Below are 15,726 nucleotides of genomic sequence, written 5' to 3' on the forward strand. Positions count from 1 at the left end.
CTTAGCAATCCATCATGTGGCATCCATTTACTTCTTCAAAGGGTGTTTTCCTAAAAGAAGCAGGGCTTCCCTTCAGTTTACTGGAATAGATGCTTCAAAAGGCAATACCTGTTAACTGCAAGGAACATCCATCCAGAAACAGCTGCCTACATCTCAGGAAGATGCTGGACTCTTAGCCCCCCATTATCTGAATGCCCCTCCCAGGCATCCATTTTGTGGTGGTACCCACTACTACTCAAAACTTCTAATGGACCTACAAAGGATGCTTTGCTGGCCTTGCCCTCTCAGCCGCATGGTTGGGAATGAATTCTCCTCTAGGGGGTACCTAGCCTCATCCCCTTCTGCCAAATCACAAAAGGACCACAGCCATCTTTTTTTTAAAATATCATTTATTAACAACTTGAACCTTCCACATTAAAATCCAAATTGTTGTGTATTGGTTTCTTTCATTTAAAAAACAAAACAGGAGTGTCAACGGCTGGGGTTTCCTACTCCTTCCAAAGCAGCAGCATCCAAAACGTCCAAACAGTACATGGATGGAACAGACTTCTTCCTACCATCTTAACCTGGCCCCAAGCAGGTCCATCTGAGAGTTTTGTGTCGCAGAAAGAAAGACCAGCATCTGCCCAGCCTCTGGGGGCCTGGTTTTTCAAGCTGCTTCCCCAATCGAAAGCCCCCTGATACGGTTACTGCTCCGTTCCAGTGCTGCATCCGAGCTCTCTGCTGGCCGGTGCTTCTCCCCCGGGGCCTGCCTTTCATGAGGAGAGTCGACGGCCGCCTGCTGCTACAAGGATACGTGTGCCTTTCCTTACGTGAGCATCCCAGAGGTGAGAACAGCAGTGGTAAGTGCAACGGAAAAGGGCTGCCTGCCACCCAAAGGATTTACAGTATTTACAGCAACTTGAAATGTCGTGGCGCGCAAAACAGACAATGGGAGGCACCCACTTTCTTTTCCTTTTTTTTTTTTTTGCTGTTTTTTGCCAAAGGGGGAGAAAACAACCGCCTCCGTTTATAAAACAACATAGAAGTGCTGCATCTTCTTTCTAGCACTTTTTCTTTAAAAAAAAAAAAAGCAAACAAAAAAACCTCTGGCATTCCTGTAAACGTGAGGTTTGTTCTGCTAGGTGAGCCAGCCCCTCGGTAAAGAAACCGGCAGGCCTGCCGCGGCGTAGGGGGCCTCCGGCTGCTGAGCGTGACGCCGGCTGAGGCCGGGAGGAGGACCTCACGGAGCTCTGGGTGAGACGTGCGATGCTCTGGCTCCTGGGCTCCACCCGTGCAGGTCCTTGCCAACCTCTCAGGGACATGATTCATGCGCACTTTCTCCGCTGAGAGTTGTAGCTGTGGAGGGGGGCCATCTTCTCCAAGCCCGTTGAACCAGATATTGGCTCAGGGCGGTCAGTCCCCTTCTCGTTAGAGACTACGGAAGCACAGGCAGCACACCTCTCAAACCACGGCTGACGAAGAGGAGGACGATGAAGAGGAAGCTGTGGCTGCTGACGAGGAAGGTGACTGGGTGGGGGAAGAGGCATTCCAGAAGAGCCACCTTCTCTTAGGCTGCCGTTTCTGGTGGAGGTAATCTTCCTTCTCGCGTTCTTTCCTGGCCCTCTGGTAGTGGTCCTCCTCCTTCAGGTACCATACGGGGGGCCACCGGTGCTTCTCAAAGTAGTCTTGGTTCTCTGCAGTGGGAGGAAGCAGGGAGGTGAAACACAGACCTTTAAGTGTCTATTACAAAATGGATTTGAACAAATGCATTTGAGGTGCATGTTATTTGTGGAGTAAAGGGATGGCGGGGGCTCATAGGAAGTGTAGTTCATGAACATCTGGAGGACTACAGGTTGACTATCCCTTTGGTAGAACACTCTGCCTAAAGAAATCGGGGTCCTGTGGGAGCTTTAGCAGTTCTGCAGAACCCGCAAGACAGCTGCTTCAACAGGCCCCTGGTCAGGGCCTGGAAGACCAATAGGAATTGAGGGAATTGAGGAAAGATCTGCTTCTGAACTCTGGACCTTGCCATGTCTTTTTGGTTAATTAGTTGGGGGTAAATCAGAGGACAATGTTATGGGTTTATTTGATTGCTTTTAATGATGTTGTAACCTGCTCTGAGCCGTACAGGAAAGGGCGGGTTAGAAAAATAAAGATTTATTTATTTATCTACAGCCCAGTTGATAGCCATGTTTGTGTGCTGAGAGGAGGAGAATGGCTGGGTAATGAAGAAGAAACAAGGACTGGGGCAATGAGGATTACCAGTAATGGTACTGAGGACATATTCTGTGAAAACTGATAGGGCTGGGGAGAGATAAATGAAGCTGTCCAGTACTGGATCAGAACACCAGTCTGTCAAGGTTGGTATTGTTGACTCAGATTGGCAGCTGATCCTTCTGGGTTTCAGGCAGAGGTCTGTCACATCACCTGTGACATGATCCTTATACTGGAGATGTCAGAGGTCACACTGGGGACCTTTTGCATGCCTAACACAAACACTACCCCTAAGCCACAGCCCATCCTAGGAAGGCACGCTTAGTTTTCTAATGCTGTATCCAGATGTTTTCCCCATCTGTTTGTTATGGGAACAAAGCTGATCTATTCTTAGACTCTCAGTCTTCTTCTCCACCTTGAATGCAAGCATGGCAACAAATTCTTTGCTACAAACCATGATCTTCAAACATGGTTTCAATCTACTTTTAGAATTCCAGTTTACTGGTAAAGCACAAACGCCCGATTTGCTGAAGCACTGAAATTTGGATGTTGTCAGAAAATGGGCTTAGACTGAAGACTTCCAAATTTAAACTGTCTTCGGGGCCAGCTCCACACAGGAAGGGAATGTGTGAAATCAAATAAGGCAGGCCCATTTTTTATTGTAAAGCCCCCCCCCCCAAACAAACCAAGGTCTAGTCTGTCGGTTGGTTTGGAATGTCGCTTGAGTACAGGCTGTCAAAGAGCTGCCCACTGGCACCATGAAAGAACAGGGCTCTATATGGCCAAGAAGACCACTTGTTCTTTTTTCTAAAAGAGCTCCTCCACCAGGCATTTGGTTCAGGATGACCTAAACCACCAGTTCCCAAGGGCCCTCCCCCTGAGCTTCCTCCTATGGCACCCACCATAATTCTGCCCAACCCACTGGGCTATCAGTATGCATTAATTTGATGTTCTCCATATTTTTCTACTGTTCCATATTGCTTGATGTTATCACCTCATTATTGTTAATCTATCTGCATTGTATCTGTTTTATGTGAACTGCCCTGAGAGAGCCAGTTTGGTGTAGTGGTTAGGAGTGTGGACTTCTAGTCTGGCATGCCGGGTTTGATTCTGCACTCCCCCACATGCAGCCAGCTGGGTGGCCTTGGGCTCGCCACGGCACTGATAAAACTGTTCTGACCGAGCAGTGATATCAGGGTTCTCTCAGCCTCACCCACCTCACAGGGTGTCTGTTGTGGGGAGAGGAATGGGAAGGCGACTGTAAGCCGCTTTGAGCCTCCTTCGGGTAGGGAAAAGCGGCATATAAGAACTAACTCTTCTTCTTCTTCTGAGCCTTTGAGGTGGGCGGTATATAAATTGAATGAATGAATGAACGAACAAACGAAATTGTTGCCTTTCTGCCTAAGTGACGGCAAAGGCCGCATCCAGCTTGTAACGTATGCTGACCTGCTGACATTGCCTTCATCTCCCGAGGGAACTTGCGACAGATGTTGTTGTAGTTGGTGCAGATGTGATGCAGGCACCAATCGGCAAGCTGGTAGGCACCATGGAACTGTGGGGGAGAAGAAGATTAAAACAAGACAGTTAATCAACTGCAATGCAACCTACTTGTATTAGCTCAGAGAACTATTAAGGCTACTGACTCACATAACAGGCAGAGCACACAACCAGGCCAAGTCAAAAGAAGTGCTTGTAAATTACTGAGAATGCAAGAACGTAAGCACTGCCCTGCTGCCTATCTGCAACCCACCATCCTGCCTCCAGCAGGGACTGCTCACAAACCATCTACTGTTCTCCCTAATATCTGACCAGGAAGGATCCCCCCAAATAGTTTTCAGGCTTTGAGGAACCCCAGACATGTCAGCTGGCCATGCCTACCAAGCCCCCTGGAAGTGCCATGTCGCCGGAAGTGATGTCACCCATACACTCCCGCCGGATGGGACCAGTGTTAGGAAGGCCCAACAGGATAAAACAGAAGTGGAGGTTTTAGGTCTGCCCTGCCTGTAGAGCTGCAGTGGAAGTGGGCTCCAATGACATCTAAAGTTGTCAGCGACCACCTTAACTTCCGAGAAAGTCTCTCAGGGTAGCCTGGTTGGGAATCCCTGATCTGATAACAACAGGACACCAGGACTTCCGAAGCCAGGATTTCCATTCAGCTATGTGGCCAACAGCTGATCAAGAGACCTATCAGCCTTAAGTTTGGCTAATGCTTTTTCAAAACGACCACAGTGGAGGTCTTTGTTGTCCGGCTGAATCACTTTTCGTGTTTGGAAATGCCCTTTGAGTCTCAGGGAGAAAGGTGGGCTATAAATGAAAATACTGATGAATGGTCATAGAATAAGTACCATGTCTTTCAGCATTCCACTGCCAACCGATTCAGTAGGATGACCTAGAAGGGTGCTGAGAACAGGTTCTCTTCACCCATTCCTCCACCCATCCGTTTGCCTTGAAAAGCCAGTTCCTGTAATTCTTCACATGCTTGCAGGCCCATGAAGCTACAGAAACCAATGGCGAAGATGATACAGGCTGGAATTGCCTTAACTGTTACCTGGGCTGGTAGGTCTACCAGGGTCCAGTGTATATTTAGTTTTCGGCCACCTCAAAATATTTCTTTCTATTAAGGGCGATCTTTTTAGCAGTTTCATGTTATGCAAATTATGAACCATGGGTTTATGTAGCCCGACAGGAGTGCGATCGAATCGGAACTTTCGCAGCTGAGAAATCTGAACTCATTTCTAGTTGAGGGTGAGTGAACAGTTCTGTACCTGAGCTAGCTCCAGGAATACAAGGACATCTCCGTCAATGTCCACTAACATCTGGGTTGCCTCCATCAGACCAGACACTGTGAATTGCTCTGCAAAATAAACACACACACAACCAAGGTCAGCCACGAGCAGCATGAGCTATTTGCTAACAGAGCGGACAAAAATTGATGCGTTGTGTTAAAAACTGGGTATTTAAATAATTGCTAAAGATCTCAGTCACAAGCGTTTCTTTTTTTTTAAAAAAAATATACCTTTGAGAAAAAGTTAATACAAGCATCTGTGCACAGACATTTTACTTTTCCATATTAAAAATGATTGGGAAGGCACGTCACTCAAGAGAAGCATTATGCTTTTGTGCCTAGTGATGAATATCGCAGGCTGTCCTGACCAAATACCATGAACGTTCACTCTCTACATCAGGGGTAGTCAAACTGCGGCCCTCCAGATGTCCATGGACTACCATTCCCGTGAGCCCCTGCCAGCGAATGCTGGCAGGGGCTCATGGGAATGGTAGTCCATGGACATCTGGAGGGTCACAGTCTGAATACCTCTGTTTTACAGTCTAAGAAGTAGTTTTACGAGTTTTGTCTGAGGAAAAGTGCGTGCACACAAAAGCTCACAACTTGAATAAATCTCTGTTGATCTTTAAGGTGCTATTGAACTCAATTTTTCTTTTACCAGACATTTTGTGGCTGCTGCAGAGCCCCCATGGGACACTAGGGGGCACTGTAAGTTGAAATGAAATTGCAAAGGGCTAACCACAGGCCATCCATCCAGTATGTGCATATGAGACCCTTATTCAATGCATTATAAAATACCCACTAAATAAAAATGTTAACAACGCTTTTAAAATGTCTTCGCGTTCACTGGTTTGATAAACAGCTCGGTAAAATACTGTCTGTAAGTTTCCCCTCCCTACACGTGAACACTGATACCTTGAATAAAACTCTCGTTGGTCTTAAAGGTGCCGCTGGACTCAAACTTGGTTTAAGAAAAACTGTGTGGCTTTTAAAAAACCCCTGAAAATTCAGAGCAGGAATGAGCCCCTACAATCCCCTCTCACTGTTGAGGTACAACTTTAAAAAATCCCAGAAGCAGCATCCTATTGATCAGATCGAAGGCCCATCTAGTCCCATACCTTGTATCTTACAGTGCCCAACTGGATGCCTTTGGGAAGCCCATAAGAAGAGCTGGAAAAGAAGGCAACTTTCCCCACCAAGAGCGGCCCTTCCCTGGCAACTGGTATTCAGAGGCACGCTGCCTCTGCACACTGAGGCAGTGAATTCATTTCATCCCTCTCTAAAACATGTCTCTACTACGAAAGTGAAGGGTCTTCTAAAGGTGACCTGAAAAGCTGTTATATAGTCATGGGACCTTTCACTTATGCAAGGGGGAAATTGCAGGAGCATCTGTATTACGAATGCCTTTGCATCCGGACTCCTTTCTTTGCAACACCCCTCCCATGTACTAGCTGGATCTATGTTCCTATTTGTATTTGCTGACGGGTACTTTTGACTCTCAAACGCTTATACTTGTTGGCCTCCAAGGTGCTACTGGCCTCAAATCTAGCTCTGTCTTACAAAGGTTAGCTAGATTATGTTTAACGGGAACATAGCTCCCATTTAATATATTTCTGGCCACTGAGGTGCAATCCGCTCCAGTAAGCGGAAAGCTGATGGCTGAGAGGGAGTTGCTCACTTGTTCTGTGCAGTGCCCACCCAAGTGGATGAGGCATACAGCCTCTGCACGGCACAGAGTGTACAGGGGACTGGGTTCAAAAGTTGCACGTCATGACTCAGGACAGCAATAACAACACGGAAAGGATCAATATGGAACTTGCACCTTTCCCTTTTAGGCAAGCCAATCTCTGAATTTGCAAACTGTATGTCTTGATCCCAAAGGTGGTCTCTGGCACCAAACCCTGTAACCCTACCAGCATCTTCAAGAGAGCACCACAATGGCTCTCCAGATAAGGCACCAACCTCCAGGTCTCTTCCCTTTTCAAGCATCACTTTAAAGGGGTTAGGGAAGTCATCAAAAATCCAAAAGCTCCGGTCTGTAAGAAAACCTGGATTTTTTTTTCTTGGCCCATAATGTACAGATTTCCTTGCCTGGCTATACAGCTACTACTTGGCTGGCCAATAGTGCTATGAAACTGGAACCTCAGCCCAAAATTACCTGTGAGAGCGACCAGGTGTGGCAGACACAAGCGGTTGGCCAGGATGATGAGCTTCATGTAATCCAGGTCTGCTGTAGAACAGAAATGACCGGTGTACAGGTACTCGAGCACCGCCCGCATGCAACTCTTGCTTGTGTAAGGTAACACCACCTGTACCAGAAAGAACACGAGCATTAGGAGGGTTCAGTTCTCTGAATACTCTGCAGAAGGCTGAAGCAGAAGGCTGAAGCATGATTCTGTGCATCCTTAACCAATTTGCGACTCTAAAGCAGAATGATCTTATTCAAGGCTTATTCTATCCGTATCTGCTGTGCTGTGGCATCTCATGCAGCTGGCATCTATTTCAGTATTGCCTGCACAGGAGGACTGTGCCCTGGGCATCAGACCGCTGTCCTTTATGCCACCCCAAATCCATGTGTTGTATATTAATGGGGGCTGGTTACTGTGTAACCATCGATAAGTTTTAATGTTATACTATTTTATTTTGAGCCGCCTTATAGCCGGTTCCTAGTAACAGGAGAGGCGGAATATAAATCTTAAAGTAAATAAATGGCAGATGCCTCATCGTCAGGGTGCTTCTGAATACAAAAGGACTGTTGCTTTTATACAGTCTCCCTCCTGCTTTTCAACTTGTCTGCTGCCCAGAATGGAGCAGCTCTTTCCTCTTCTGAGAGTTGTTGCTCGTGCTAAAATACTTGCCATCTCCTCTCTTGTCCCCTTCTCTTGGGACTCGGGATGGAAAGTCCCGCGTGAAAGCAAACAGCAGGGGCACACCATCTGCCTTTAATGCAGCAGTTCTGGTCCTCTGGGAGCTCAGCTCAGCTGTGCAAACACTTGCTCATAGAACCACTGACTCATCAGGTGTGGCATAGCACCCCCCCCACCCCCCACCCCCCCAAAAAAGGCTGTGGCTCAAGTTGAGAAGGAAGATAGAAGAATGAAACCCTGAGGCTTCCAGGCCCTCCACATTCTCACCTCGCGCGTAGAGCTCTCCACAAACGGTCCCCCGAACATAGCAGCCATCCAGTCGCAGCTGGAAATTAGCAAGGGCTTGTGGGCACTGATAGCACCATCGTCCAGGACAAAGGTGACATCTGCAAGCAAGCAAGCAAAGCCACATCAGCACGCCATAAGGGGGTCCCAGCCTGTGATTCACTGTGCTGCTACCCACCACCACCCCTGCAGCTGCCAAACCCCAAAGGAAGCTACATCCCTGTCCTGCTCACTGCAGTAATTCAACCCACCAGAGACAGGAATCGCTGCCAGACTGACAGCCAGTGCTGTGTAGTGATTAGAGAGTTGGGCTCGGCTTTGGAAGACCAAAGTTCAAATCTCCACTGACTGTGAAAGCTCACAGGGAGAACACGAGCCTGTCCATATCTCTCAGTTCCACCGGGTCAGCATGAGGATAAAGCAAAGGAAGGGAGGACCTTGCTGGGCACCCTGAACCTCTAGAGAAGTTCTGAAGTTCTAGAGAAGGTCTGAAGTGAACTTCTAGAGAAAGAGCCCGGCAAGGTTCTTCCTTCCTCCGTTTTATCCTCATGCTGACCTGGGGAGATGGGTGGAACTGAGAGATATTTTTGCAAGATCATTTTCACTCCTGGCATGGCAATTGACTTGCGCACACCGAGTCTGGAGGCAAGTTAAACAACTGGGTTCCCACAGCCTCCTCTCGGGAGCCAATGAGAACTGAAGACACCTGGTCAGGCCCAATTCGGCATACTTTTGGTCACAGGGGATGTCCCAAAAGCCCTGCAAAGGAAGCATGGTCTGGAACTCCAAGAGCCAAGTGCTGTCCTGGGCCAAGCCCACTTGCATGATGCTTCTGAGCCTTTAAAAAGGCACTTCAGCAATCCGGAAACATCTCACAGACTGCAAACTGACTGGAGGGAAGAGCCATGGCTAATCTCTAACCTCAGCATGGTTCAGGACGGGTGGGAGGTCAGTCTTCTGAACTCCGTGTTTATGTAACAGTAACAGGGCGTATTTGTTGGTGTTTCTTACTGACAGCAATTATCATCAACAGTATTTACAGCAACAGAGGAAGGCAAAATTACACAGGAAAAGCAGGAAATGGAACACTGGGGCAGAATTTTCTGGCCAACAGAAAATGAGCAACATAAACGCTAAAGAGCAATTGGCACCTGCACGGGAAACAACAAGCAGCTTTGAAGTCTACAGGAGACGCTGTCTGGCAGCCTCCGTATTCCTTCTGGGAAATAAAGGGCTGGGTTGCACAGGGCTGAGAGCTACAGCTTTTCCTGGCCCGTTCCACATCAGGCTGACCATCTGAAGGCCCCTGGGCTTTATGATGATATCTCCATGCACATTAAGTAATTACAGTGTCAGAAAGAAGGGCTTGGCCTAGCCTTCTTCCTGGCAGGTTGTCTGTCAGCACACTGAAAGATTTTGGACCCAGAATACGTGGGAAACTAGCAAATCAGGGAGAAAGGCTTATTGCAGCCTTTCTAGTGGGCGACTTTACTACCTGGAGGAAACAGCTTAATGTGTGAATGATTAGAAAGCACCCCCCCCCCCCCACACACACACACACAAAGGGCTGAGGCCAGCATACACAGGTTTCCCCTTTTCCTGACAATATCCAGGTAGGATAGGCCAACAGAAGATGCTTGGTCCATGGTCAGCCAGGAAGCTCACCAGCTGAGCAGCAATTTGACTGCGGGTCTCTTTGGTCCTAGGATGACACTGTGACCGCGACACCACAGGGGCACACAATACGATGCATGCACAGACCAGAAACACATTTGCAGCAGCAGAACCCCAAAATCTAGCACCTTATTCTGCACATCTTGGCCCTTAAATTCTTCTGCCCCACTGATGGCACATTCGTATCAGGCCTTGCGGAATGTCTCCGTGACGGCAGGAGAAGCCCTGGGGTTATAACTACCCTCCTGAGCTTGCCTGAACCCCGCTCCCCACGTTAACATCAATGACCCAAATAGCCGAGACCCAAGCGGCCGTCACTGCTTTGGAACATACCGGAAAACGTCCCTTTAGCCAGGCACTCCTTAACACGGTTGGTTCTCCTGACGTGGAAGGCTTTGGTGATCTCCTGGTTCATGAACGCCTCGTTGTTTAGGATGTTCGCCACCATCATCCTGAGGTCGAAGACTTCCAGCAGCTCCGCAATGTGGGCGATATGCATGAGGTCCCGCTCGTTCTCATCCAGCTCCCCCGTGTACAGGTATTTGAGCACAGCCCTGAAGGGCCCCACCTGGATCGAAGGGTCCATCTTCACCACCACCATAAGCCGGGGTTTGTATGTCACGGGGTCGTCCGCCATCTCTTCCTGGATGCTGACAAAGGCACGGCTCCAAGAGGAGAGAATCCTCCCCCGCTTTAACCCACTCTCCCCGTAGTTCTTGCCCCGTAATATCCCATCACTGGTGGAGGCTCTAAGGCACGGTTTTTGCTGGCCGGAGCCAGAATCCTCAGCGCTCTCGCAGATATCGAAGCTAGCGGCTCTCAGGAGGAATTCTCGCCCGTGATGCCTTTCTTCCTGATGGAGCGTCCGGTCCACAATGCCGGCCACGGCACCACTCCCTAGGGTGCCCTGCTGGTCCTCCTCGCTCAAGTCCATCGAGAACAAATCGTAAAACTTGGAGGAGGAGGTGGAGAGGTAGATCTTGTGCGCGTAGATTTTGATCCTCTCTTGAAGCACCAGGATGACATCTGCACACAAGGGGTCCTCCAGCAAGTGGGCAGGGCGCTCTTCGTTGTTGGAAGGAGGGTCCGGGACAACGATGATGGGTGGGGGCGGCTTGGGGGGCAAAAACGGGGCCTGGAGCAACGGCCTCTGAACGTTACGGAGATGGGACTTCCAGAACTGGAGATGCCGGCGGGAGATGAGGGCCGCTCTTATGGCATTATCAAAAACGTCCTTGATGCCAAACTGGGCTACAACACTGGTCTCGTAATAGGGGATCCCCAGTTCCTTGGCCACCTCTCGCCCCTTCTCCGGGGGGAGAATTTCATTGGGCTTGATTGGTCTGAAACAACAGAAGCAAGCAAGCAAAATTAACATTTACCCAGTAACTGACAAGACTTCACAAGGCCAGCGTCAGAACAGAATGCAGGGACATCAACTGTTACTGGCACCATTGCACCCCAAGTAGCAGACTCTGACTAGTAAGCTATACTTACTTCCAACTTCCTTTCTCTGTTTACTGTTAATCCCACCCCTCCCACCCCCCCACTTTCTTACTCTTAAATGTATATCCCACATCATAGGTTAGGGAACTTTGCATCTGGTGCTAGATCTGCCCTGAAGACATAACATTGTTCTTTTTAAAAATGCTGGCATGGGAGAACTTGAGATTTGCACCGTGCTTCAGACTGCGTCACTATCACAGCATGCATGACTCTGCAAACTACCCCTACCTGCAGTGCAGACTGCTGCGCACGCAGACCAGCCCTGGGAAGTAGCCAAGTTCCCAAGAGGTCGCCCCTGCAGGCCAAGATTGCCACCAACACTCCTTTCACAGCACCCGTGCCGCAGGTTGGCAAATCACCACCAAGCCCCCCTTCTACCCGGTTGCCTCTGCCTTTCAGTCTTCACTACCTGGCCAATGGTCGCCTAGCTCGATTGACCGCTTCCAGGTCAGCGTAGCGAAGGTCCAGCTGGCAGCCCACGAGGATGACAGGTGCTCGGGGGCAGAAGTGCTTGATCTCAGGGTACCACATGGTCTTCACATGGTGCAGGGAGTTGGGGTTAGCGATGGAGAAGCACAACACTACAACATCAGATCTGTCAACAGAGAGGAGGGAAGAATGGATGAATCGGGCTTCTCTTACCAACAGCCAGCACCGGTGGGCGCAAGCATGCACTTTATGTGACACCCATTTATTCCCATTTCCTCATCTCAGTGGAAAATTATCCTTGGTTAATGAAAAGGCTCTTTGTGCAAAAGGCAAACTAGGATGGGGCTAGGTAAGGGCCTTTGTCCCATCTCCAGTGTCCGATATAACCCAAAGGAAGCTGCTGGAAACTGAACCAGCTCCTAGCTGCATAGTCCTGTCCCATCTGTATATTATAAGTCAAAGCCATTTATTTGCATATCTCCACCTATGCATCTTGGAAAATCCTCTCTTGCGCTCTTCTCAGTCCTGGTCCTTCGTGTTTCGTTCCCCACTCCAACAGGGCACTTCTGTAGACTCTCTCACTCCTGTTCATTTCCCTCCCCATCGCAGAGAGTACATTCACCCCCCTCTGCCACCTTTCCACTTTCTCCCATTGGGTGGCTGCCCCCAATAATGCGTCCTCACCTTCCATAAGCGAAACGCCTGTCTTTGTGATGGTCTCCAAAAGTGTCCCAAAGTCGCAAGGATACGCTAACGTCATCTACCACATCTCTGGAGCGTTCTAATACCTGGAGGGAAAGGAGAAGTTCAAGGGCCAGGCTAAGCAAAAAGGATGAGCTCAATTTCCCAGAAGCTTAAAGGTGTCTCCTCCAACCCAGAAAGATATTAAGGGTCATCTCAGCTGATCCAGCCAACCAGAGAGGAAATGGCACCCGCACCAGACCCCCCCTTACCACCACCAAAGACAGTGCTCACCTCCTGGCAAACACGATACTGGTCAATGGCCCAGACGGTGGGCACATGAGTGGCAAGAAGCTGGTATTGAGTCAGAGTGGCATTGCATGCCCGGGCACAGATGAGCCTGGTCTTGCCCACTGCGTTGTCTCCAACCACGACGCACTTGATGGTTTCTACGTTTGGCCTTTCATAATCCATGTCAGAATCCATTAATTGGGACCTGAAGCAGTAGAGAGGAAAAGAGAACAGAAAAGGCGTGTTAGACCCTCTGAAAGATTTCTGCAATCTGTCCTATTTCCTTCCTCACCCAGTCTTCCTGTTGTCTGCCCAGCCTAGGGCACGATGCCTCCTGATTGTCTATCAGCCATGCAACAAACACTACCAAGCAGATCCTCTTTGATCAACCAACAGCTGCACAATGCAAGAGATTGCAGCCTGTTTACTTGGCACGCCCCTGCTCCCCACGGTTTCACAAACAGTAAGCATCTCTAGTCCGGACCCAGCTCCAAAATCAATGAATTCACAATCTTGATGAAACTGGGGCAAAACCAGATTCTGCAGGACATCAAGTCCAACCAAACAACCAAAGGCCACATTCCCTTGCAGCCCTAGGCAAGGTGAGGAAGTGGCAAAAACTGGAGCTCAGGACAACTTAGTTAAATCTGTTGAGGCTGGTGCAGCTTCTCTTTCTTTGGTGCCTCAGCATCCGTAATCCAGCTTGCAGCTGTAAAATTATTCCGATCCTTGATGCTGGGAAAGTAAAACAAAGTCCATGAACCAACCAGCTGGGCCACTCTGACAATAGATGGAGAAAGAAGGGTATCCCTCAGCAGTGGCTTGAGCATGCAGAATCCCCTCTGCTCCAAAATTCACCCCACTGGGGTCTGATTCAGCAGGATTCCCACACGGTCCACTCGGGTCTTTGCACATAAGCCGAACAGACCTGCCTGTCTTGGAAACACGTTGCGTATGATGCCCCAGACTCCGCACAGATTACTCCCCGAATAAACAAAGAGGGACGCCCATCCCCAGGCCTCCCAAGCGGCAGAGGATTTGGATGGCTGCCCTCCCCCAGCGTCACACAGAACAAGCCAAACCAAGAGAACAACAAACAAGAGCCCCAGTGAAGCCAAGTCAGATCCCCACCTCTTCCCAGCATGCACTCCAAGCAGCATCCCTTTAAAATTTAATAAGCTCTTGGAGGCAGGCAAGAGCTCAGCTCCTGGTCAGACACATGCCCCGTTGGTTTGAGTCCAGCATCCTCCCTTCCTCCTCTCTCTCATGCTTGCTCATGTGAACCCCTCCCCATCCCACTGGCTTAGGAAGCTTCCAGATCCACCTGACTGAACATGGAATTTGTCCCCTCCCTCTCTTCCTTTCATCCCCACGTCTCACTCCACTGCCATGCACAAACACAGACACACACAGAGTCGGGATCTCTCATGCACGCACTTCTCTTCGAAACGGCCTTTGGGGCATAACAGAACGAGCAAGGGCAGCCAAGCCCGCCCGCCTGCTCAGTAATTAGAACTGGCATTTGGGATCTCTTTACTCACAGCATTTTTCTTTGGTTCAAAACAGGACAAAAGAGGCACAGCGCAAGGTCCGGGCTCCCTGCTGGAATTCTGACTCATTTTTTTTTGTACTGGGAAAGTTTACAACCCGAAGCCCCTATGCGGAATCACACCACACTTGGGAGAATCAACAGGTCGTTGTAAGCAGGGGCACCGGTCTGGGAAAGCTTGGATATTTGGGGCTCGGGATGCTGTTTTTTTTCAGATTAAAAAATCTGCCCAGATGCTAGCAACTAAGGAGGCAGTGTTTGTGCATGTGGCCATTAGAGAGATGAGACCCTGCCAGATGTAACCCAGGGAAAGTGCACTCAAAGGAATTATGGCACTGCCGTTTAGATTGCAGGATTAAAAACACTAGCAAGAGAAGGTATGGGGGGGGGGAGATGCTCCCCTCCATAGCTACAGCCAGCCCACACAGCTGTGGAACTTCTGATGGTCCCCAGCAACAGCTCTTCTTGGGTCTTGTGATACTAGACTGGCATTCTGGTCCAACAGGACAGCAGACTGTATAGATCAGGGGTAGTCAAACTGCAGCCCTCCAGATGTCCATGGACTACAATTCCCAGGAGCCCCTGCCAGCGAATGCTGGCAGGGGCTCCTGGGAATTGTAGTCCATGGACATCTGGAGGGCTGCAGTTTGACTTCCCCTGGTATAGATAATCAGGCAGGCCACATTAACCTGAGTGACTAGTTGGACTGGAGCTTTTCAATAACTCAAGAGGGCTACAAGTATTCTCCATGCTCCACACCACCTTTCCTACACAGAGAGATTTTGAGAGAGGCAGCCCCAGTCCCGCCCCCCCCCCCCCGCACCAGGCACACCCAGCCCAGCCCAGCCCACAAAAGGCAATTTAGCACAGCTCAGTTCTTTTCAGGTCTCATGTAATCAGAGTAGTTCCATTAGTTTTAACAGGCCGCTGCCAATTCACCTTGGCTGCAGATCAGACCCTGAATACAGAAGCTTTTAAGTGTTTTCATTAAGATGCCCAACAGCTAAAAGCACTTGGAAAATTTTGGGCTTAATGACATAGCAGCATTGACTCTAGATCACAGTGCATCGTGCCCACGGCGGCAAAACCAGAGGGTTTTTCCACTCCGTCATGGGTCCCAATCGCATCTTATCAATGATAGAACAAGGATATATTCTGATACCAACCCATTGATGAGCTGGGGGACGGCAGGTTTAGCCATGCATCAGAAGGAGCAGCCATTTCACCATCCATGTAGAGAATGGCTCCATTGGGCAATCTGGCGCCAGCCTCCAAGCACTCAAGCAATCAGAGACATACCCCTCCTCCCTGGCTAGTCCAAGTGCCACCCCAGAGCAGCCAATGTTGCTGCTGCTAACTTTTGCCATCTTGGATCTTGTGTGGTGAGGGCCCAATTTGGAGAGTGGCTCAGAAACCGTACCCTAAACTGTTGGCACTGCCCAAAATCCCAGTTGCAAGCTTGC

At 49.4% G+C, this 15,726-nt stretch overlaps 1 protein-coding gene across 5 annotated transcripts in view; it reads right to left on the reverse strand.

Annotated features, from left to right (window-relative positions):
* Nucleotides 1–1,061: 1,061 nt before the first annotated feature.
* Nucleotides 1,062–15,726, reverse strand: part of RHOBTB2 (Rho related BTB domain containing 2) — a 34,966-nt gene continuing 20,301 nt past the window's right edge. For all 5 annotated transcript variants that reach the window (XM_077307130.1, XM_077307129.1, XM_077307134.1 and 2 more), the window contains 9 exons: nucleotides 12,718–12,919; nucleotides 12,427–12,530; nucleotides 11,723–11,908; nucleotides 10,141–11,150; nucleotides 8,116–8,234; nucleotides 7,140–7,290; nucleotides 4,962–5,050; nucleotides 3,643–3,748; nucleotides 1,062–1,676 (listed from right to left, as the gene is read on the reverse strand). In XM_077307130.1, the coding sequence (XP_077163245.1) occupies nucleotides 1,444–1,676; nucleotides 3,643–3,748; nucleotides 4,962–5,050; nucleotides 7,140–7,290; nucleotides 8,116–8,234; nucleotides 10,141–11,150; nucleotides 11,723–11,908; nucleotides 12,427–12,530; nucleotides 12,718–12,919 (2,200 nt within the window). In that variant the 3' untranslated portion in view covers nucleotides 1,062–1,443. The remainder of the gene's footprint in view (nucleotides 1,677–3,642; nucleotides 3,749–4,961; nucleotides 5,051–7,139; nucleotides 7,291–8,115; nucleotides 8,235–10,140; nucleotides 11,151–11,722; nucleotides 11,909–12,426; nucleotides 12,531–12,717; nucleotides 12,920–15,726) is intronic.

This window comes from Paroedura picta, chromosome 12 (genome assembly GCF_049243985.1).
Source record: "Paroedura picta isolate Pp20150507F chromosome 12, Ppicta_v3.0, whole genome shotgun sequence".
NCBI lineage: Eukaryota > Metazoa > Chordata > Lepidosauria > Squamata > Gekkonidae > Paroedura > Paroedura picta.